Genomic DNA, 23,214 nt, shown 5'->3' on the forward strand with positions numbered 1-23,214 from the left:
TTGGTCTCTTGTGTTCTGGGGGCCTCTGGAAGTCTGGAGTTTTGATCTCCTCCATATCTGCTTCATGCCCTGGAGGACGGGGCTGTGCCCCCCCCCACACCCTCTAGCAGATCATTACATGAAGGAACCTTTTAAAAACAAGCGCGTTCATGCTCACAGGTGTACACACGGGTGCTCACACACACAAACTACACCCTTTTTGGCTCCTACCTCAAAGCACACTGTGCGCTGTCGATCTTGCATGCTGCAGAATGTTTAATATTTAGTATTTACTTTTTTCTTTCTCAACAGGTGATCCAGGTGATTGATATATGTATTTTTTTTGTCTGCTTATTTTGTTGTTTTTTGCCCTTTATCCCCGTCCCTCTTCTCTGCTGTTTTTCTTTCCCTCTTTCTTTCTCCCTTTTCTTTTCCTCATTCAAGTCTGTCCCATATCTAACAAGTGAAAATGAAAAATAAAATAAACAATAAAAGGTGAATCAAATAGATATTACGGCAAGGCTGGGATGGTCCATTTGGTATAGTAAATCCGTTGGGCATCTTTCTTCCCCTTTAGACAATAATTCTGATGGCAAAAGAACCAAACGGGACAGGCAAAAAAAACAAAACAAAAAAAAAACAACAACTTTGCTCTGCTTGTCTTCGTTTTTGACTGCACAATATTTTTAAGGTCATCTGATATAAAAACCGAGACCAGGAAAACCGCCTTCATGTTTTTCCTGTGTTTTATCCTCAGTTACTTTGCAACAAAGGCATCTGCTGTGATGCTTACACCTTTGATAAAGTCTCACAAGCAGTGTTGGTCAAGTTACTTGAAAAAAGTAATCAGTAACTAATTACTGATTACTCCCCCAAAAAAGTAATCCCGTTACTTTACTGATTACTTATTTTCAAAAGTAATTAATTACTTAGTTACTTAGTTACTTAGTTACTTTTTAAAAACACGATTTACAACCTGAAGAGGTGATAAAGTGATAGATCTTTCAGCCCAATTCTACTTTTTCTACATAATCCATCATACAAAATGTAATCAAATGGAAAAGTCTCTTTTTAAAACTTGTTTTATCAGTTTTAATCTTTTAACTTTATGCATCAAGCAAAACATTTAATTATATGCAACATTCTCTGACTTGAATAAATTAGTTTAACATTTAAACCTATTTTCTACACATTCCAGCACATAAAATAAAATATTTTTTGTGTTTTCACTCACTCTTTCAAACAGATGCAAGTAAAACACAGCAGAAAATAAATAAAGTCAAAGACTCAGCGGTCCTTTTGCTCTATTTTCACCTGTAAAGCAGGAGCAGGGTAGGCGGAGGGTTACCCTGGTGCAGGTGTGCTGCGGTCAGTTGAAGAATCCGCGCGAGTGTCTCTGTGAGTTTCCCATCACGTCGTAGGTACTCGGTGCTTGCTCGGAAGTTTAGGGGTTTTTTTCGCTGTAAAAAGAAGTTTTCTTCCCACGCACGATGGACGCTAATGTTTTTGTCACTTTTTATGGAATCAAACTCAAAGTAAGGTCAGTACTTCCACACTTTAAACGCTGCACGCTCATACTCTCTCCCGCACTCGATATATTATCCATTGTTGATCTGCACACAGCTGCTGTCACCAACGTCGCACTTGCTTACGTCACTGTCATGAGACATTCTCGCAAAAAAATCACGGTTTTAGTAACGCAGTAACGCAGCGTTCCTACGGGAAAGTAACGGTAATCTAATTACCGATTTTGCAATAGTAATCCCTTACTTTACTCGTTACTTGAAAAAAGTAATCAGATTACAGTAACGCGTTACAAGTAACGCGTTACTGCCCATCTCTGCTCACAAGTATCAGCTTTCTTTTTATCTATAAAAATATAGATATGTACTGATAAGTACAGAATTATAATATTTCTGACTGTCTGAGGCAAAATTTCCCCTATTCAAATCGAATCAAATCGATTCAGGACCTTGTGAATCGGAATCGAATCAATTCTAGAAATCAGTGACGATACCCAGCCCTAGTGTAAACCTTACACACTGGGTGTGTAATAAATGTCTGTACAGGCTTCTTTTACAGTATTGATGACAACCACCATCATCATCGTGGAGGGATGACGCAAAGTAATTGATGATGGTTGTCATCAATTACTTTACGTCATTCTATCATACTTAAAAAAAACAACACAAATTTAACATCAAATTATGGCGTGCACAGTGTTTATCAGCATGATAATTCTGGGTGAGTAATGTGAGAGGAGCAGTCTGAGCGCTAACGTTAGCTGGCTGCACGACTCTGAGCTTCTTCAGTATGAAATCGAGCCTGCATCCATCAACCAATGAGCAGAGTCGTTGTGACCGACAGGGATGCTGCAGGAAGAGAACTGTGTGCATGACACCAACACATAATACTGTGTACATGTAAAGAATGTACGCGCTTTTTCTTCTATATTTAGTTTTAATGCAGAACAGACGTCATACAAACACATTTGTAGACACACACGCACACATTTATAGAAAGACAGGTGATGTGTTTCTATTTACATCTGATCAAATAAATAAGGAGTAAATGACATCGTCACATTACTGTTGACAGTGGACTGAGGAGCAGGATATGCAGGTGGGAAGTCACATGTTGAAATCTGCCATGTGCCTCTGAACAAAGTGCTAGCAGCAGAGTCCAACACATGACTTATTAGGAAAATATTGACTTACATAAAATATGATGAAATACAACAAGGCACAAAAACTGAAATTCCTTTAAATATCAATTATTGAATAAACTACTAATGACTTTTACAGTTGAATATTTATGATTGTTAACAGGAAAAAGAGAACTTGGCCAAACAAAAAAAAAATCATTTGTACTTCACTTATTTACAGTTTAGTAATTACTGGACAGTTAATAAATCCATCACCTGTGTTTATTTATTTATTTTTTCTAATGAGGCAGGTTTGGGGCTCTGTGCACTGCTCTGGCTGTCGTGAACAATTACTCGTGGTTATGTCTTTAAAGTTCTAGTCACTGGAAGGAACAGTCTGACTTTAACATGGTGACCACAATCAATCAGTGTGACTGGAAGCTGATGATCAATAACTGACACTGTGTGCAGGTATCAGGTGCGTTCATGTTGGCTTCACTGAACCGTCTTCTAGTCTCAAAAGTCTGAATCTATAGCAGGCGGATCCGGGAGAGGAAGTCCTGATCGTGACGAGGCCTCTCACCCCAGCCCTCAGTCACGACCAGCTTGGTCAGCTCCTCACTCTACTAGTTACCAACTCACACCAACTCACAAAGTGCAGATCACACAAACTCTGAGGGGCTTTTCCTCTTCTTTTGGAGCCAACACATCCCCCTACAGACAGTCTAAACGCAGCCAGTCACAGAGAGTTCAATATAAAGTACCGCTCCTTTAAAGGACGGTTTGGTCTTTGTGGTTGTGTGTCAGGGAGGGATTAAAGCTGCCTTCATATCAAGCAGACATTAACACAAAGAACAATCTGACCTCACCGAACGGTGGCGTTACCAACACCCCGCTGCTCCGGGTGGTCCAAATACCCCAACCAAGCTCTGGTGATTCAGAGGTGACTGTTCAAAGACTCATTATCACCAAGGAATGGGTGGTCTCTGATAAAATCACCATCAAACAAGTGAAATATGAAGGCTGTAATTTCTGCAACAAGACCTCTGAAAACAAAGAGGTGAGTCTGGTGCTGACAATGTAGACCTCCATATTTTTAAAATCCAAAAATCCATATTCTGAAATTTAAAATCAGTGATCGAGTGCTGCAGTAATTCCAAACGACTGCATCAGTCTGACCTCTGAGTCACAGGAGTTGGGGCTTCAGGGAGGTCAGGTGAAGAGGTGAAATGCTTGGCACACAGCACACACTCAACCTGGTCGCTTTTTACACCGGGAATGAATGTGAGTTTAGTGGTTAGTCCTCTCACAGTGGAGCTTTAAAGTTTAAGTTTAAGTGGCTGCAGTTTGGAGCTTTAAGTGATCCCTTAGTGTAGTCCTGATTCCACCTGGACAGAAAATGATGTAATAACCCTGTGTAAAACATGGCATCCTGCACAGAAAGGTGCTCCCATCAAGATTTCCAATAAGATATTTACATTTCTCAGATAGCAGAAAGAATTCTAACTGCAGACTTTATATACACATATGATAACTTCTTTGTTTTAATATTTCACCCCCCTGAACATTTGTGCCATTACCACATGCTAGAACAGCTTTTCCTTTCATGCTCACATAAATTAAATAATTATGTCATCATTAAAACTTGAGCAGCTTGTCATTGTTACATCTTTGGTTAGAAACTGAGAGTCGTAACATGTAGAGGAGAGCTCGGACAACTCTCTCTTCAGCTCAGGCTCTGAAACCTTTCCCTCAGGTTCTTCACGATGCTCTGCTGACCTTCCGCCTTCGGTCCTGAGGTTGATCTCGTTTTCTGGGAAACATCTTGATCAGCAGACAATGCTGTGGACTTGTTCTGCTCGGTTTTGGCCTTCAGTTCCTCCCTCTGTTGGTATTCGTCAGACTCCTGGTAGGCCCGGCACCGGTCGATGACAGCCATGATGGAGATCTTCTCTCTGCTGGTGGGTGAACGGATCTGGACGTAACTTTCATCTGTTTTGTCTCTGGCTGTTTCTTCTGGCTCTGGAAACTTCTCCATGACAATGATCTTGTGTTCGGGGTCGTTTGTTAGGGGGGCCTCAGCTGCAATGTAGTAACCGTCGTTTGCCACCTGGTCCTGGAGCTTTTGCAACTCACTCATCTGAGATTCACTCAGCCGAGGATCCAGGGAATTGGCTCTGAGGAGCCGTCTGCTGCGTTCCTCTTGGCTGGCGTTTCTGTGAGGCCTTTGTGAAGAAACCCTTCTGGGAGCTTCATCAGCGAGGAAGCAGCCTGAGGAGCAGCTGGAGTGCCTCCTCAGACTGCTGTCGAACTGCTCCGGGATGGATCGACTTCGACTGACTGCGCTCTTCTGGGAGCAGCTGTTGGCGGAGTACTTGGAACGGAGTTCCTGGACATCGGGCCAGTTGAAGCCTTCGAGGGGAGGAGGTGGACTGAGGGGGCTGCGAGAGTGAGGCCGGCCCGAGGAGACGCCCCTGGAGTTTCCCGCTGAGCTGGAGGTGAAGCCGAGGGTTAAAGACCTCACGTGGTTTACGGGACTCAGCGGCAAAGAAGTTGCCTGCTTATGAGAAACCAGCGGCAGAGTCAGGCTGGATTTACCTGCCAGAAAAAAACAAAACAAACGAAACATATTTAAATCACTCTTAAATTTGATCGTTACAGTGTTCCGATAACTGACAGAAATGATTAACAAAAGCCGTAATAATCCATAAACATATGTTTGGCTTCTACATAAATCAAACAATGGTACCACATGCAGCTGTGATATTTTACTTCAGCTTCAGGAAAGATGGGCTCATCACTTTAGGCTGTTCAGATTATAATCTGCCCCTAAGCAGCGCATTTTACCATCTTTACCTGAAGGTGGCAGTACAGTGTTATAACTACATGTGGTACCATTGTTTTTTTGTTTTTCTTTTCATGCAGCGGGTGCAGACTAAGCATGTGTGGGCAGGTTGGACTGATCGGTTGCTCAACAGGAAATGGTTTATTTAAAGAAGCAGAGTTTGCTGAAGGCAGGGCAGGCTCAGGCTGAGCAGGACTGAATATATACCCAGTTTTGCAAACACACAGAACAAACATTTACAACAATTAATCTCTTAACATCCAGCAGGTCATCGAGCCCGTGCAGGACTCAGAGTATGGTCAGGGTTAACATCACACTTTTCCCGTACATGGTATATAAAAAAAGATACATTTTTAATCCAGTCTCTCCTTTGTGTTATCACCTTACAGGTGTACTATCTGATTTTCTAAATTAGAATTTCATATAAAATGGATAGGTTGACGATCGATAACCCTAACTGTACCTCAAAAGGTCACTGATGATCTGGTGAATGTCAAGAAGTCAAAAGAGAATTAAATACAGTTTCTGAATTGCGTTGATTGAAGATTTAGTGGTCCTATGGTCACATAGACAATCAATAGATAGATTTCCTTGAGGATTGCTGGTTTGAAATGTTAAGCAGTGTGCAAAGTGACGTACCCGAACCTTCCCTCTCCTCTACCACACTGGCTAAGCTCTTCTTTCCAAATAGGAGACCCTGACTTCGCTGTCGGACCATCGGACTGGAGGTTTTGATTCGCTGACTGTACTGACGAGCCAGGTGGAGGACTTTGCTCGCCATCTTGTCCACTTCGACCACCTGGTCTGAAGCGCTACTGGGGTGGTCCTTTTCTGCCTCCACCTTCAGCTGGTTGACCTGAGGCACTGGAGCCCTGAGGACAGCAGCCTCTTCCCCAAACATCTTTAGCGTGTCCCTCACGCTTCCTGTCCGGTTCACCTCCGAGGCTTTGGGCTTGAGGGGCATAGGGCTTGTCAACTCTTCTTTGATTGTTCTGAGATCAGAAGCTCTGCTTTCTTGGGAAGAGTTTTTGGTTGGGAAAGAAAGGCCGGAGGTTCTGGAGGTTACTGCAGCTTCTTTGGTTTGATCCTGCCCTCCATCTTCACTCTGGGATCTTTTGATGTCTCGCTCCATCGCCTGCCAGATCTTAATCATTTCAGATGAAGGTTTGAAGTCTTCATCATCAGAGAGATTATCCTGCACACTTTGAGACCTGGACCCCTGGCTGCCTTCTGAATCTTCTGGATCAGTGCTTCTTTGTTCAGACTTCAAAGAGTCCAAAGAGCCACTACAGCCCATAAGATCCTGGGTGTTTTGGGGTAAAGCAGAGTGTGACTCTGCATAAGTAGGGTCCACAGTGGAGGTGGAGGAGGTCGAGGTGCTGTTGAACCGGCTGACGGAGCTCCTGACCAACCCAGATGGTATGTATGTGAGGCTCTCTCTGCGCCGAAGACTGAAAGTGGCATCTTGGTTTTCAGCATTTTCATAGTAACTTTTGATTTTCCCAATGAGCAGCTGGTCCTGCATGGACAGCATGGAGTCCCGTCTTCGCCTAATGCTTCGGTCGCTGTCAAAGAGACTGTCATCTCGAGGAGACAACATGGTCAAATCGGACCCACCGAAGGTCTCTGCAGGATCGGCAACAAAGCTGCAGAGCCGCGGAGGTCGGTCGTCTGCTTCGGCACTCAGGCTGAGGCTGCTGCCACTCCTGCTGGGTAACCGAGGTGAAGGACAACCGAGCGAGCGGGCGTCATCCTGGGCCACGGTGCCTCGCTTGATGCTGTTGGTGAAGTGCTGGGCGATGGAGCTAGCTTTGTCCAGGACGGAGGACGGGAGGATGCTGGTGGCTTCGCCTTCCTTCTCTGCTGTCTCCTTCTCGTTGTCCTCATCATCAGAGGACTCCCCACTGCTCAAGGTCTTCAAATCTGAATCAGGTGTAGCTGAGGATGGCTCCTCTGTGGGTTCTGGATCTACTTCAGGTTTCAGGTTGTCTGAATTTCGACAGGAATTGGAGATGTTGGAAGGGGTCGGATCAGTGAAATGTTCTGGTTCTGAGATTGGTTCAGACATCTTCTCCTGTGGTAGCTTCTCTACTGCTGGCTGGACAGGACAAAAACACAGAAGCAGTAATTAGAGGTGGGAAATACAGCCATGATGCAAGAGATTACGACCACCTGCAAACACCCCCCACCCCTCAAAATCAACAAGCACTGACAGCCCAGAGATTGGGCGATCTGGAGATGGAGATGGCCTCACAACTGCAAGTCAGCGACTGAGTGTTACTTACCTGCTTAGGTGTCGGCTCGGTGCCACCTGGCTCTTCTTCTTCAGGGAGTTGTCCATTTTCTTTGTTAGAGTTGTCTGAAGAGACGCTGCCTCCCTCTGTCTCCTTCAGCAAAAAACAAACAGAACAGGAAGTCAAGAAATGCTGGAGGAAAAGAAAAGTTTTTATAATATGATTTAAAAAAAATCAAACCAAGAAGTCATTAGTGTCGTTCATGGAAAAGCTTCTTACTCGGTTTTAAAGAGTGTTTGTTATTATTGTGTGAACTGAACCTTTATTTATTACATGATACAGAGCAGCCATCAATGCAAATCAATGCAACAAAACTTTGAGAGGCAGCAGCAAATGTCCAGTTCATCCAACCACACCTAGAAACACGGAATCACCAATCGTATTCATGCTCACAGCACTAAAGACAAAGATGGATGTAAAGCTGCAGGACGAATGTTCGAAGAAGCTCCCAGAGGAAAAAAAACAACAAAACAACAACTTTTAAACTTTGCAAAGATAAAAAGCCAAAATCAGTCAAAGAGCTGTTCTCATTCTTTAATACGACAGGAACAGTTTTTGGGAAGTCTTTGTTTGTTTGTTCTCCAGAGTCGGGTGTTTCAGTGCATACAGACAACCTTCGCTTAGCAAAAACATTTGATCCAAGAAAAACTGTCAGTGTGCCTCATTAATCTGCTCACATTTCACATTTCTGTTTACAATAAACAACTTCTAAAGTCAATGTCCCCAACTGAAGGAGGCACTGAAGGAGGTACTGACGGAGACACTGCAGGAGGCACAGAAGTCAATGAGATTATTTCTCAGTGTGAAAATGTAGAGCACTCGTGTTGTTGGAAAACATAACAGAAAATGCTTTTGTGGTTAAAGGAGGTTGTTTTTCCCGCTGCTGTGGAATAATGTGCACGCCCGGGATTGCTACAATACAGCGCTGGTGTCCTGACCTGGTACTGATGTCATTCAGACATCAAACTGATGTCATGATCAACAAACCAAATAATGTTCCAGACACTGACCACAGTATGGCCTTCAGTGAAAAGATTACGGTGGGCAGCTGGGTATTTTTCAGCTGAAGCACTTTGCATGAGGTATGTGGCATGGACCTGTTCTTTATTTCCACCTTTGAAAAGCAAACATGGGACATAATATTTGGGCAGCTGGCTCAGCGACTTTGGGCTGTACAGACACTGTGAGCTGCATTCATATCAGCAACCAACCTAAAAACAGGACCTGGTTGCTCACGTCCTCACAGAGACTCTCACAGACTTCTTCTAAGTTACACCTGTTGGTGTCATGGTCCTGGGTCGTGTGACCCAGTGTGTTATGTTTAGCCTATTTTGATGTTTATTGTTTGTTTAGGTTCTCTAAGGTAGTCCAGCCATTTGTATATATTACCCTTGCATTAAGTCTCCCTTGCCCTTCGTGTGTTTATGTCTGTGTGTCTTGTACTGTCAAGTTCATGCTGTCAGCTATGTCATCTCCCCTGTACTAAGTTTCCCTGGGTCATGAGTCCTGTCTGCGTGGTTATGTTTAGTTCTTGTCGTGTCTAATTTCCATGTTTCCTGTTTTACTTTGTAAGTCTGTATTCATTGTCAGTGTATTCAGTTGCACCCTCCTGTCCTGTCGTTAGGTTCATGTGTGTCAGCTGTGATCCCATGTGTGGCCACTTCCCCTGATCATCCCTCATGTGTATTTAGTCTCTGTGTTTCATGTAGTCTGCGTCGCGTCAACTGTGTTATCTCCCCTACCCCTTGTCATAGTTCCCCAGCCTTAACTAGTCCTAGTTTGTACTTTGTTTAGCCATAGTTTTCCCAGTCTATGTTCAGGTTTTCCCTCAGTTGCTTTGCTGCCTTGTTCCTTAAGTCTTCGGCCCTCAATAAAGGCTCGCCTTCTGTTAAGTCCGGTTTTGTGTCCTCACCTCTGTTTGCTCTTGGGTCCTCCACTCACTCCACACGGTCTGCCCCGGCGGTCCGTGACAGTTGGTGTGTGAATTAGCTAACCAACTAGCCATCAGAACAAGAGCATACTGCTTGTTTTTAAGTCTCTTATAATGGATTAGAACTAGTAGAACGCTTAGGTCAGGTGATAAGTTGCTTCTGATTGTTCCTAGAAGCAGACTAAGACACAGAGGTGACCGGGCCTTTGCGATTGCTGTGCCTAAACTTTGGACCAGTCTGCCTCTTCAAATTAGGATCTCTCCAACACTCGACATTTTTAAATCCCGTCTGAAAACACATCCTTACTCCCTAACTTTTAACTGTGACTGAGTTTTTGTTTTGTTCTCGTTGTGTCTTTGTTTCACCTTTTAGTTTGTACAGCACTTTGGTCAACTGTGTTGTTTTTAAATGTGCTTATAGATAAACAGATTGATAAGATTCACAGAGGTTAGGACTTTAGAGATGATGACTGAGGTCATGAGTGCTCATAAAACCTCAACATCTTTCTGATTTGATATATGTGAGGTTTTAACAAAGCTAGCCTAGCAGTTTGCTGTTGCTTCCAGTCTTTGTACTAATCTAAGCTAAACCTTTTGCAAAGAAAGTGACCCATCTGAAACAATCTGACTGAAGGAAAACAAAAAACAATGAATTTCATCCAAATATTGTCAGTTCCTTTAAACGCTGCCCCATGTGGTCACCCTGCGGTAGTTAAGTGTGTTGAACCCAAGCATGCAGCTCGGCTAGTGTTAGATGCCCATGAAGCAGTTACTTTGAGCTCCACAGCAGCATCCTTGTAGCGCATTACAGGGGCTGCGGGTGATGAAGACTGGGCTGGCACCGGAAAGCCTCACCGTCCCCGCGGCGGAAAAGAAGGCCTGGACAGTGACGTGCCAGCAGGAGATGGCAGCGAGCACGGAGCTAGCAAAGTCGTCTACCTGCTTGTCCTCCAGCAGAGCATCATCCAACTGACCCGCCTCTTCCACGCTGCACAGCAGGCGCTCTAGCGAGTCCTTCCTGCTGCCGAGCTCCGCCTCCTCCTCCGTGACAGACTCCCCCAGCATGCTGCTGCTGACGGTGGCCCGCAGAGAGCGCCTGTCATCTGAGCACTGCAGGACGTCACACACTATCATGTTTCTGCTTCCTAAAACTAAAGTGTGGCTCTGACAGCAGGACTGAGCCTCAGTAACCCTCACCGAAACATCGCTCATAAGAACACATCAGAAAGTTCACAGAGTCATAAACAGAAGAAAACAGAAGAAACAGTCTTTAAATCTGAGCAACAGCAAGCAGGCGTGTGTTCAATGAGTTTGGGTCTTACCTCCAGCAGCGCTGAGAGTCCAGCAGGGGATTCAGCAGAAGAACAAGAGCAAAAAGATTTGTTAGACACAACAGCTTTACCGGTTAACATCTGCAGCTTTAATCAGCCCAGAGAGCAACAGGCCTCAGAATCCTCACAGTGTTTTCTACCATGCTAACCCTTATTAGGTCCACAGCGGGTCAATCTGTTAGAGTCCAGACATTTTATTGAATTTTGCCCGAAATAAACATCTGCAAAATATTATAAGAGATAACCTAGAGGTCCAAATGCATGTCTGAGAAGGAAATCTAAAACCTGGGCAGAATACAACCTAAACAAAAACGTTCCAAGAGAAACTACTATGAGGACAAAAGTCACAAAAGTGGACATACTGATCAAAGATTTATCAAAATCGATTTCAATGAAATGACTTTACCTTTGTTGCTTTTCAGGGTTTGTTTGATTGGCTCTGGAGAAGAAACAAAACTGGTCGTTACACATCAATAACAACAAGATACCTTGATCAGTAATCCAGGTAATCTGATTACCTGACTGTCGGCGGCCCTGACGAGCATCTCGTGGGAACTCGTCAGAGTGGCAGGATGTGGCTTTCTTCAGGCGCTCAGGACTGTAACGGTACTTGGAAGGATCTACAGGGAAGCAACAACAACACAGAGGAGCATTTCATCACATCCTTATTAATCTTTGCTTTTATTAATCTTCTACAGCAGAAGAGATGTTTACTCACAGATGGAGTCCATCTCCAGGATAGCTTCTTTTGCCTGAAAGACACAACTAACCATTACTGGTGTCTGCACTGGTCACCTGGAGCGAAATGGGTGAGTATACTGATGCTTCTGACCTTCTGTGGGATGATGGCTTGGTGGTTTTCCACAATGATGCGTTTGATGTGATGAGCCCAGAGCTTCTTCTCCTCCACCGTCTTAGCCTGAAACATTAAAAGACAAAAACACGGAGTGAACTCCGATCCTCTCAGGCTTAAATATGTTGGCTGGCGGGTGGAGGTCGACTCACCTGGACGGTGTGAGGCTGTTTGGGGTTTTTGTAATGCATGACGCTGAAACTCAGGGAGTCTTTGGCGTTTTCGTTGAGCGTCAGTGTGGAGCACTGAAACCAAGAGACAGAACTAAGAATCAAACCTGCACTTAAAACAAAGACCTGAAAACCTGCAGCTCTTAGATGTTTGTCTGCTGCCACTCACAGAGATGTGCGTCTTGTAGACATAGTGCTCGCCGCGACGTTTGGTGATGAGCAGCACCCGGTCAAAGAGAAAGAGCGTTCTTTCATTTCTGGCTCGATGGACCTTGAAGTTTCCCTCCAGAACTAATTCTCCGTATGTGGTGAGATCAGGACCTTTCCAGTTTAGCAGCAGTGACTGAACCTCCTGAAGAACCAAACACAGAAACACTCAGACACTCCAGCCTTTGGTTGTTTTGGTTTGTTTTTAAGGAAGGAAGCCCTGAAACAACTTTGTAGAAAAAGAAAGTTCAACCTTTCCAGATTTAATTTCCTTTATCAGAGCAATTCAGTGCAGGGCTTCCTGTTTGAAAATGTCACCACTGGGAGCAAACTCTCTCTAAACTGTCACAAGATGTCAGAGCTAATAAATAGTTCTTATCTGGGACACGCCTCTCTTACATTTACCTTCTGATAAGAACTTCATCTGCACAGCCTAAAAACAGGAATGTATTCATTTAAAGTTATTTTCTATAATAATAATAATAATAATAATAATGTATACTTTATTGATCCCAGTGGGGAAATTCCTCTTTGCATTTAACCCATTCACCATTGGGTGCCCGGGAACAGTGTGTAGGGACGGTACTTTGCTCAGGGGTACCTCAGGGTAGCCGTTCAGTGGATTCAAACCCTCAACCTTCCGATCATGGGGCCGCTGCTCTACCTACTGAGCTATCCCTACCCCAATATTTTCTTTTCACTTTATAGTCATAATTACAGTGTGTATAGAAAAAACTTTGTTTTGCCATTAGTTACCTGGAGTCGGACAGCATGTTCGTGTTTTCTCTTCATGTCATTAATGTACCATGCCACTCCCGTCATAGTGTAGAGAGCCTCCTCTACCACCTCATAACCGTCATCCTCTGGGTCAAAATGCTTCTCTATCTCCTAAAGAAAACCATTACAAACACCAACAAATTAGCATAAAGTCATGTTCAGTTTAACCCGTTCATGCATGAATTATGACAACCTCAATCTGGATATTTTTCTTAAGTATTTTTATTCATTTTTAGGCATGAAAAAAAATAATTTTGAACTTCATTATTTTTTAAACACTTAGGTGGACAACTGTGTATGGAGTGACACATCAGTGTCTAATGTATCAGTGTCTAATGTAGTGGTTTATGTGCAAGTATACCATCAACACTGACACAAATACCTGAAAACAGCCTTTGGATAGCTGTCCACTATACATGAAAAGGTTAAAACATACAATTTTATGCAGATGATACCAATTTATTTATGTAAAATGAAAGAGACACGATCACGCTGTAGCTTCAAACCAAATAACCAAAAAGTCTGACAAATATTCCCCAATACATGCTTGAAAGTATATATAGTCTAAAAAATAAAAGAAGACTCCCAAAAGGTTGATTCTGTTCATCTGGACGTTTTCAGTGGGAGAAATCATCACTTATCCAAGTGACTTCTTCAGTCTCAGCTGACTGCAGGTTTCCCCAATTTTATAAACAGTACATTTGCACAATAACTGAAATGTTCACTGAATGAACAATGGGCTGTGAGGTCAGTTCGTTGATCATTAATATGAAAATTGTCATGACCATGGATCAACAACCATTAATCAATGAACACTGATCAAAACCTATTGATCAATGGCCACAAGTACCATTCACAGAGAGTTCGGGAATGGCTGCAATCACAGCATTGTAAGATGGTGACAGATGTACCTTTAGGCCCCCTCCTCAATTCAGAGATGGGCTTTCCCTTTTCATGTGGCCTCCTTGACTCCCCGCTCAAACCAGCATTCCTCCCTGTCCATGATGTGTACATCCTCATCATTAAAAAGAAGACTGAGTCTTCTTTTTAATGAAGACTGAAGGAGTCTTCATTAAAGAGACTCCCTCTTATTAGATTATTCTGTTATTATATGTTACCTTATATATGTAATCAAAGTAGTTGAATTAGAATACTGCTGTAGATCATATTATACCCTTTAATATAGAGTGTGTGAGCTGTATGTAGTTTAGTTCTCATTATACTTTTGAGTTAACAGAACATATTCACATATTAGTTCATTAGATAAATGTGCATCACTCTGTATCCTTGATCTGCTGGGAATGTGTTACACTGTTTTCTTGACATGTTCTATTGTTGAATCATGAAGAGAAGGAGACTCTGTGTCTAAGACAGGGGAGATAGACAGACCACATTCCATACCCCCACCTTAGAAAGCAGAGAAACAACTGCCGAGGTCATAACTTAGGCGCTGTAACGGAGAAAGAATGTGATGTTTTGGCTTTTACGACTAGATGGGGGCCACTAGAGACTATAAAAAGCTGAGCAACCCGTCACCATTTTGAGACTTGCTGTGACCCTCTTCAGGCATGTCTCCCCATCATGATGGTCCTTATGCTCTTAAGTGTTGAATTGTATGGAAATAAATGATTGTTGATTGAGCATAAATACACCGAGTATTGTCCCTCCTTCAGCCCAAAGATTCAAAGAATTGGGAGATTTCAACAACTTGGTGCCGTGTGACCCGGATCTTTGGTGTGCTGAGGAAGTGCAGATTTGGCTTTTGGTGAGATCGTGGGGCGAGGTGAACAGAGGACCGGTCCAAATATAAAAAGGTAAGCACAGCCTGTTGTATTATAAATACCAAATGTGCATATTGGGCTTTCCAAATTAATCTGTTCACTGAGTTACACGTATTTTCACAGTAAATTTGTCGGTGTCTGGTTTTTGGCGCAAGATACTAACAACATAAGTTGAGGCTGAATTCCAGTGTGTTAAATAAACTGCTTCTACCGAGATACTAATAACATACTACGTTGGACTAGTTGGAGCCACTTTACCTTCCACATTTAAGTTTGTCTAATACTGGCCTCTGTAGCAATAATACATTAGAATTTCTTCTGAAGACGCGGCCATTAGTTCAGTACATTGAAGTCGAGGTTTGAAGTTTGTTTATGGTGTCAGTTACGTCCTGGCTCTTGCCGGCTATGAAATAGAAGTTGATTTAAGGAAAAGCAGATGCTGGCTCACGGTGCAGTTGAACGCTGGCAACGCGAGAGCGAAACACGTCCGTAGGTTTGGTTTATGATACGGCCGTGTTCCGGTGGTGCGGCCGTGAAGTGCAGTAGTGGTTGGTGCTAGCTTTAGTACATTGGATAGAGGTTTGACGGTGGTTTGTGGCGTCAGTCGAGTTTTAAGGGCTGCGGTCATAAAACAAAGTAAAATTTTACTTGCCAAGAAGTACATAGAGCAAAACCTGGTTTATGATGTCAGGTATAACTTCGGGGATGCAAGCATCACTTTTATGATGCGACTTTGCCCCGTTGTGGCGGTCATAAGCGCATAGAAAGGGGTATTTTGGTCTATGGTGCAGTGTGCTTTAAGAAGATCTAATAGTTGAGCTCAGAGGTTTCTGTGTAAAATTCCCGCTGAGGAAAAGTGTTGTGTGTGTGTGTGAAGGCGCGCTCTGAGTGAGTGTGTGCGAAGCTGCGAAGCGCGCTCTGGGTGCTGTCTTGTGTGTAAAGCGCGCTCTAGGTGTTGTTTTGAGTGTGTTTTTTGTGAGTGTGAAGCGTGAACACAGTGACAGTGACGGTTGATGTGTTTGATTAGGAGGACATTAGAGCAAAGACACATTTTAGGATCAAAGGTTGATGCCTAGTGTACCTGTGGAAATAATTTTGTTCAAGGTGTGGCGACCCTCCTGGTCGTGGACGCGCGGCCAGGCCCAGCGGCGTCTGGATGCCAAGGTGGCAACTTGGGAACTGAGGACTCCCGCATTAGCTACGGAAATAACACTGGAACGGCCGTGTAATCACGGGTTCACATTTATTCCGGACTAGAACAAGACACATTTTGCGAACAAAGGTTGAGTCTAGATTAGTAAAGAAATATAAAAAGGTTGAATTCCTCGCTTCAGTGGTTTGAAATTGTTGTGTGCCTGTCCCCTGACGAGTGTGAAATTAAATAAAGAGGGAATTTGGAGCCACATAGAGATAGACGGGCATAATTGGGTGTATTACTCTGTGGTGTAATAAAAATAAAAAAATTAAAAAAAGAGAGATAGTAAGAGGTGTGTAGTGGAGAATTATGACGCTGTCAAGGTAGGCGTGTTGCCTGCTTATCTGTTTAACAGTGATGAAAATGAAATTAAATAAATCTCTTAGTGTGTTAATACAGGAAGCTGCGGACCTGGACCAACTGCCCCCACAAGCACAGCGGCCGAAGCAAAATTATAGGTAATGGGAACCACACCCAGCACGAATCAGCAGCTGTGAAACAGACAGCAGCAAGGAGAGAATTAGAGGAGGAATTAAGAGAAGTCTTTAACACATAAAATTGGGGCCAACGGACTTGTGGAGGTTGGGAAGGCGCCCGGAGCATCACAACAAAAAGGTGAAACAAAAACACACACAAGCAGAGAAATCTGAGAGAAAGGCTCCTTTTAAGGTAACGCCTAGTTTGAGAAAAAGATAAAATTAACCTGCCTGCCTACAAATGCACACACACGCAATGAAGAAACAGCTTACACTCATGAACATGTGAAGATTTTCCAGCAAGGCTAAAGCAGCGAAACTTAACATACATCTGTTGTTAAAGGATAAATACATTACTGACAAATAAACTCTCTGGGTTGCAGGACAACAATTTAACTTCAAAGAAAAAGACACTGGTCTGACCAACCAGTGAAGACATGACAAATTTAGGGGTTAAAAGATTCAAATTGTGACATGTTTTCTGCTGATTGGTTGATACAAGTGATTACTGAATGAAAGAAAATTCCATTTTTGGGCTTTTAAACATGATCTTAAGAATTTTAATATGTACCTGTGATGTCCTGTCAGCTTGGTGGGTCATGAGTGGATTATATGGTGAGAAAAAAAAAAAAACAAAAGGGGGGAGAGAAGGCTGACACAGGGCCTGCCCCGTTGTTTCTCCCCTCTCTGAATAACACAGCCAACACAACATCATTTTCCTGTTCGTTTGCTTTTGTTTTTGTCTGTTTTTGTTTTGTTTTTGTTTTTCTCTATATATATTTAATTACAGGCTGCTTTGCCGGCCCTGAAAGCCGAGGCTGACTGGACTCCTGCTCTCCCCTATACGTGACACTGACCAAATGCTGTAACAGCTGGACCCACAACAACGACCTGAAAATGTCAACAGTGCTGCAGGAATGTGATCTCATGCAGCAGAGACGGAGAGCACTAAACCTAAGGCCCGTTTCACTACACGGGAAAGCTGACAGAGCTGTGACGAGACGCCCGCCAAGCCCAAAGGAAAAGTAAGGCCGAGCAAAAGAATGCTGACCTTGATAACTCTGCATTTACACTGTGCAGGACAGTGATGGACCAACACGGAGGATCGGGCAGCAAAAAGGGCGTGACCGAGACAGAAGGAGTAACTGAGGACAGAAGGCACCTCAGAATGGACAAAAAACACAGGAGAAGATGCAGGTTTCACCTGCGGTGAGCATGGACACTGGAGAAAGGACTGCCCCAATTGGGGTCAGAACCAGGACGGACTGAACTTTGAGCAGCAGCAACAGCAATGGTCGCAAACAGACTGAAAAGGAGGAGGGCAGGACCCCAGGGCATGCTTCAGGCCGTGGTTTACCCAGAACACCAGAACAGGAAAGTGATGAACACGAACACCCACACAAACACACACATCTACATGCACTGACTCAGAATGAAGAGAAACACACACACACACATGTCTACAAACACACAGATTCAGAATGAAGTGAAATACACACATGAACACGTGCACTCGTTGATTGAGTGAGAAATGACACACACACACACACACACACACTGGAATGATGATTCACTGAGAAGTGATGCACACACATACACATACACACGCTTGTGCAATGAAGAGTGATCCACACGCACACACACATACACGCTGATGCAATGAAGAATGCTTTGCTTATGCTGATATGCAAAATGCTGCACACAAACATCCCAATGCATAATTTTTATGAGGAGCCATTGATTACCATTGATTACCATTGATTACTTAGAATGTGTTATATGTCACTCAGAGGGCATTTATGTAGATTTTAGGAATAAGGTCTAAAACGGTTTGGTTAGGAAAACAATGTCTGTGCGTGATGTCTGTTTGTGGCTCAAGGCCTTGACTGAATTCTTTGCTGTGCTCCACACAGCCCTGATGAGGAACAGTGGCACAGAGTGAAAATGATGAATTAATAGTGTAAGTTTAGGTTGGAGTACGGCATTTTCTGTGATTGAGATTTAATTCAAGGAGGAACAAAAGGTTCTCATTCCCACACAATATTGTCCCGGCAGGAAGCAAAACGTTCCTGTGAATTTCTGGTTGATTTTTTTGGTTTTGCTTAGCGCTAGCTTGATTTTATCAGTGAGCTTTGGCTTGTGTTCTTTCTCGTAAGCGAGAGAGGGATAGTTTTATGCTTGGACATGTCTGCAACGGGCCCTAGTTTTGTGTTATTTTAGTAGTATTTTGTTGGTTATGTCTGTTTTCGTTTTTGTTACAGTGCACTGAGATAAGAAAATCTGAGAAGTGTGATCCACCGGTGGTGATATGTTGATATTTTGTGAGTTTATGATTTAACAATCAGCTCTTTAAACCAGGCCTGAAAGATTGAAATTTAAAGCGCTATGAAATATTCTTATAAAAACAGTTGCAAAGTGTGTCTCTCCATGATTGTAATTGGCTTGGGAGAAATTCACTTATATGGGACACTGATCATATGAGTCCTGAGTCTAAAAGGATTGCAGCGAGTCAATCCAGAACAAAAGAACAAAGAATTGTTTTCCTTTAAAATGATGACGTCATCTTGCTGGTGATGGATGCTCGAATAGGTTGCGCGTGAGACTCCATTATCAGCAACATCTGGTATGAATGTGTATGGAGGTATGCATGTGAATGGACTGTGATGGACTGACGACTAAAAGTTTTGACTGACTTGATACTGAGACAATGACTGCACCCACTTTAGGATTAATAAATGCCAATAAACAATTCACCCAGCGGACAAGAGAAGGGTGGATGCTTCGCTTTGTTTTGTTTTTTTCAGGAGCAGGAGGATAAGAGAGACTGGAGGAGGAGACTGTAGCTTCACATGAGTATGAACTGCAGACTTAACACTTTGGTTGCTGATTTTGAGTTACTGATGCTTGCATTAAGAAAACTGTGCTATATTAGCTGTGTTTTGATTAAGGTATCATGTTATATTATTGGGAATGCCAAATGCTACAGTGGAGAAAAACGTTTGATATCACTCATGACTGGAATATGTTATTATTAACCATAGCAGGCCACTGTAAAAAGTTAATTAAATTTTATAGAGGAAAATCGCCAAAACTTTAACAATACCTATGAATGACTTGCCACATTCAGAATAGAGATATGCAATAACAAACATTGGGCCACGTGATTTAGGTTCTCGCTTGAAATAGTAAGTTATTAAAAGTAGAATATAATCGACAGGGACATTTGATACTGAAAAAGAACAAGAGCAAAGTAAAGAAAGAAAACCTATTGTGTTTAGTTTTGATAAATTCAAATTAAAATGTACCATTACACTCAGAGGATCAATATGAAATTCAATATATGCAAAATTTGTATGAAGTACATGACTGATAACTGTTCTGTCCTGAGCTTTTGTTTCTATAGCACCCACTTGACCACACCAACAGTTTCTCGCCACCAACAGGGGGTATTTGCAAAGAATAGGGAGGAATATCATCAAAACTGGGAAAGGTAAGCCCCGAAGGGGGGTGATAACACCATAACTTTCACTTATGGTCAAATTCTCAAAATTTGACCCCAAACTTGAAAATTCTTCAAACATTTAGAGACAGAGTGGATAAACATAATGTCGCAAACCACATAAGGATGGAGCATTTGAATCAATAAGATGGTGAAATAACACGCAGTAAAATATGGATCATGTTGATTATGTTTATTCCAGTGTGCAGAGGAGTCAATTCCCTTCACAAAGTTTATAAATTCACTTGAACCAAAACTAGGAGCACCCGGTGCTGCAAGAGTTAATAGTCACAATACCCAAGGATAAGCACAAGAGCATGACTGATATGATGGGACTGGGATTTTGCTACACTTAATTATTGTAGACACAACTAAAACTATAACTGAAACTAATCAAAACTAAACTAAACTAGCAAACAATTGGTAAAAACTGATTAAAACTGATATAAAATTGAAAATCTGAAGTCGAAGCTAAATAAAAATAAAAACTAATGAAAATTGCAAAACTATTACAACCCTGGTCCAGACTAAGATGGCGTTGGACATCTTCAGGGTAGAAAAGGCTTGGTGTGACCAAGGTGTGGTTTGGCTTGTTGTATGTACATTTCAAAATGTTACAGCTCTGGATGGACCAGTTACCAGGGCATGGAAGGATGACAGACTTCATTACATGAGGAGAAGGGAAATTTTCGGGATTGAAGATCCACAGGGATGACAAGGCTGGAGCAACGGTACTCGAGAGAAGAATTTCTGATACTTTCTGAGATATGATGACACTAACCTTCTCTTTTAATTGTCTAGCTCCAATGAATTGACACATGGGAGTGTGTCAAAAAGGGGGAGTTGAGTCCGAACATCAAACAATGGTTTTATGAACATCTTATGACGTTATTTCTGTGTTTAATAATTTAGCTATGGTAAAACTTAAGCTTATAATGTGTTAGACTTAGAAAGGGTTCACTAATTTTTGATTTCTTTTACATACACATAGATTATGATTAGAATAAGTCCCTGGGTCAGAGAGTCCTGAACATAATATTTTAAACCAAATTTGAATCATTAGAACAACAATGGATAACAATATTAGATTATCAAGGCTAGGGAGAGAGGTGTTTGGTTTTCTGTCTCTTGCAGAGAAAGGAACAGACACCAGACGGGGACACGGAGATGTGAGGACCCTTCACAGCAGAGACAGATGTAGGGACTGCCGAGACAGCAACTGGGGTCAAGTGTCATGGCGTTTGGGCTCCTGGAGAAGATGGATCCCACAAACACAGCAATAACCATGAAGGGGTTGGCGAAAACCAGGAACACCAGACCAACGAGGTTCGAGAGGCTCTTGGCAAAAAGGGGGACACGGCAGTGATCCCAAAAACACACAGATCCTTGTTTGAAATCGGGGCAGAATAATCCCCAGAACTGTGCAATGACTAAAGGGTGGTCTAACCCCGGAGGTCGAAGAAAGAAGCTGAGAATCACCCAACTGGAAGACACTGGTAGCTGCAGCAATAAAAATAAAGGTTAAAAGCTCCTTAGACAGAGGTTCTAGTCTAAGTACATTTGAAAGGTATAAGGGGGCATTAAAAAGGGGGTGGAAAACTGGAGCACCAAAATAAAGCTGTGGGAGAATTGGGGAGTGATGGGAGTGTCATCTGTAACTGCTGTTATGGTTGTAAATCTAACTTTGCTTGCATCTGAACTGCGTGAACACAGAGGTCATCCCACATATGGTCCACCCGTTAAAGGGGGACAGAGGGCCTCAGGACCAAGAAGAACTGGACCTTGCAATGCTGGAGTGCATGTTATAAGTGATCTCTTTTAAGAGATCAAAAGGGGGAATTATTAGATTATTCTGTTATTATATGTTACCTTATATATGTAATCAAAGTAGTTGAATTAGAATACTGCTGTAGATCATATTATACCCTTTAATATAGAGTGTGTGAGCTGTATGTAGTTTAGTTCTCATTATACTTTTGAGTTAACAGAACATATTCACATATTAGTTCATTAGATAAATGTGCATCACTCTGTATCCTTGATCTGCTGGGAATGTGTTACACTGTTTTCTTGACATGTTCTATTGTTGAATCATGAAGAGAAGGAGACTCTGTGTCTAAGACAGGGGAGATAGACAGACCACATTCCATACCCCCACCTTAGAAAGCAGAGAAACAACTGCCGAGGTCATAACTTAGGCGCTGTAACGGAGAAAGAATGTGATGTTTTGGCTTTTACGACTAGATGGGGGCCACTAGAGACTATAAAAAGCTGAGCAACCCGTCACCATTTTGAGACTTGCTGTGACCCTCTTCAGGCATGTCTCCCCATCATGATGGTCCTTATGCTCTTAAGTGTTGAATTGTATGGAAATAAATGATTGTTGATTGAGCATAAATACACCGAGTATTGTCCTTCCTTCAGCCCAAAGATTCAAAGAATTGGGAGATTTCAACACTCTCAACCCAAACGAATCATCCACATCTGGAAGTTTTTTCCAAATACCGTGGATATCCACTCAAAATTCACTTATGTGTTGCTCATATAGTTTTCAGTTAGTTGGCTAAAAAAAAATATAACTAAGAAGATAACTTCTGCTTTCACACCAGGAAATGTCTGAAGACACTTTAACTCTGACTGATCCTCCGGGAATCCGTGTGAGTCTTCGTGTGAAATGTGATGTAAACGTGGCCTTAGACATATTTGCTTCATCTCAGTCCTCTGGTCTATTTCTACAGGTTTGGATGCAGGTGTAACTGGTTGTCAGGTGTGCTGGTGTGGTACCTGTAGCAGCAGGTGGTATTTAAGGATCCTCTGAACAGGTTTGAGCAGGTATGAACCCAGAGGCAGCGAACGTTTAAGCGAGGACTGGCGGTCCCGGAAAAATTTGGCAAGAGATTTGTTCCTCATGCACTCCGTCAGCGCCGCCACCGAACTGCAACAGGAGAGAGGAGACAGACAAGTGTGGACAGGTCAATGTGAATGAGACAAGGTTTTTAAAATGTGCTCGAAACCTAACGTATGGCTTACTTTGGGTAGTTGGTGCAGTACTGTGTGTAGATGTCAAAGTACTCGCTCTGAAATACAACAAGCCAAGAGTTTTATCAGCCGCTGCTTGTACGAACCATCCTCACCCAAATCCAATCAGATCTGGTCTCACCTTGATGACGAAGCACCTGGCGATGGCGACGGGGTCGTTGTCACACTGGTCGAGATCCTGAAGCAGCTCGCTG

At 42.8% G+C, this 23,214-nt stretch overlaps 1 protein-coding gene across 3 annotated transcripts in view; it reads right to left on the bottom strand.

The window, feature by feature from the left end:
• Positions 1-2,425: 2,425 nt before the first annotated feature.
• LOC146692606 (pleckstrin homology domain-containing family G member 3-like) overlaps positions 2,426-23,214 on the bottom strand; it is a 38,111-nt gene continuing 17,322 nt past the window's right edge. For 2 of the 3 annotated variants that reach the window (XM_085432750.1, XM_085432748.1), the window contains 14 exons: positions 23,142-23,211; positions 23,012-23,058; positions 22,766-22,916; positions 13,010-13,141; positions 12,216-12,398; positions 12,029-12,121; positions 11,856-11,942; positions 11,742-11,775; positions 11,542-11,643; positions 11,430-11,462; positions 11,015-11,025; positions 7,754-7,855; positions 6,108-7,566; positions 2,426-5,221 (listed from right to left, as the gene is read on the bottom strand). In XM_085432750.1, coding sequence (XP_085288876.1) covers positions 4,350-5,221; positions 6,108-7,566; positions 7,754-7,855; positions 11,015-11,025; positions 11,430-11,462; positions 11,542-11,643; positions 11,742-11,775; positions 11,856-11,942; positions 12,029-12,121; positions 12,216-12,398; positions 13,010-13,141; positions 22,766-22,916; positions 23,012-23,058; positions 23,142-23,211 — 3,376 coding nt within the window. In that variant the 3' untranslated portion in view covers positions 2,426-4,349. Of the gene's footprint in view, positions 5,222-6,107; positions 7,567-7,753; positions 7,856-10,547; positions 10,844-11,014; positions 11,026-11,429; positions 11,463-11,541; positions 11,644-11,741; positions 11,776-11,855; positions 11,943-12,028; positions 12,122-12,215; positions 12,399-13,009; positions 13,142-22,765; positions 22,917-23,011; positions 23,059-23,141; positions 23,212-23,214 lie in introns of all 3 variants that reach the window. The other variant, XM_085432751.1, reaches the window with a different exon arrangement.

Source organism: Copadichromis virginalis, linkage group LG15 (assembly GCF_057382275.1).
Source record: "Copadichromis virginalis isolate Kocher_CV1m ecotype Utaka linkage group LG15, C_Virginalis_male_GT1.1, whole genome shotgun sequence".
Classification (NCBI taxonomy): Eukaryota; Metazoa; Chordata; class Actinopteri; order Cichliformes; family Cichlidae; genus Copadichromis; species Copadichromis virginalis.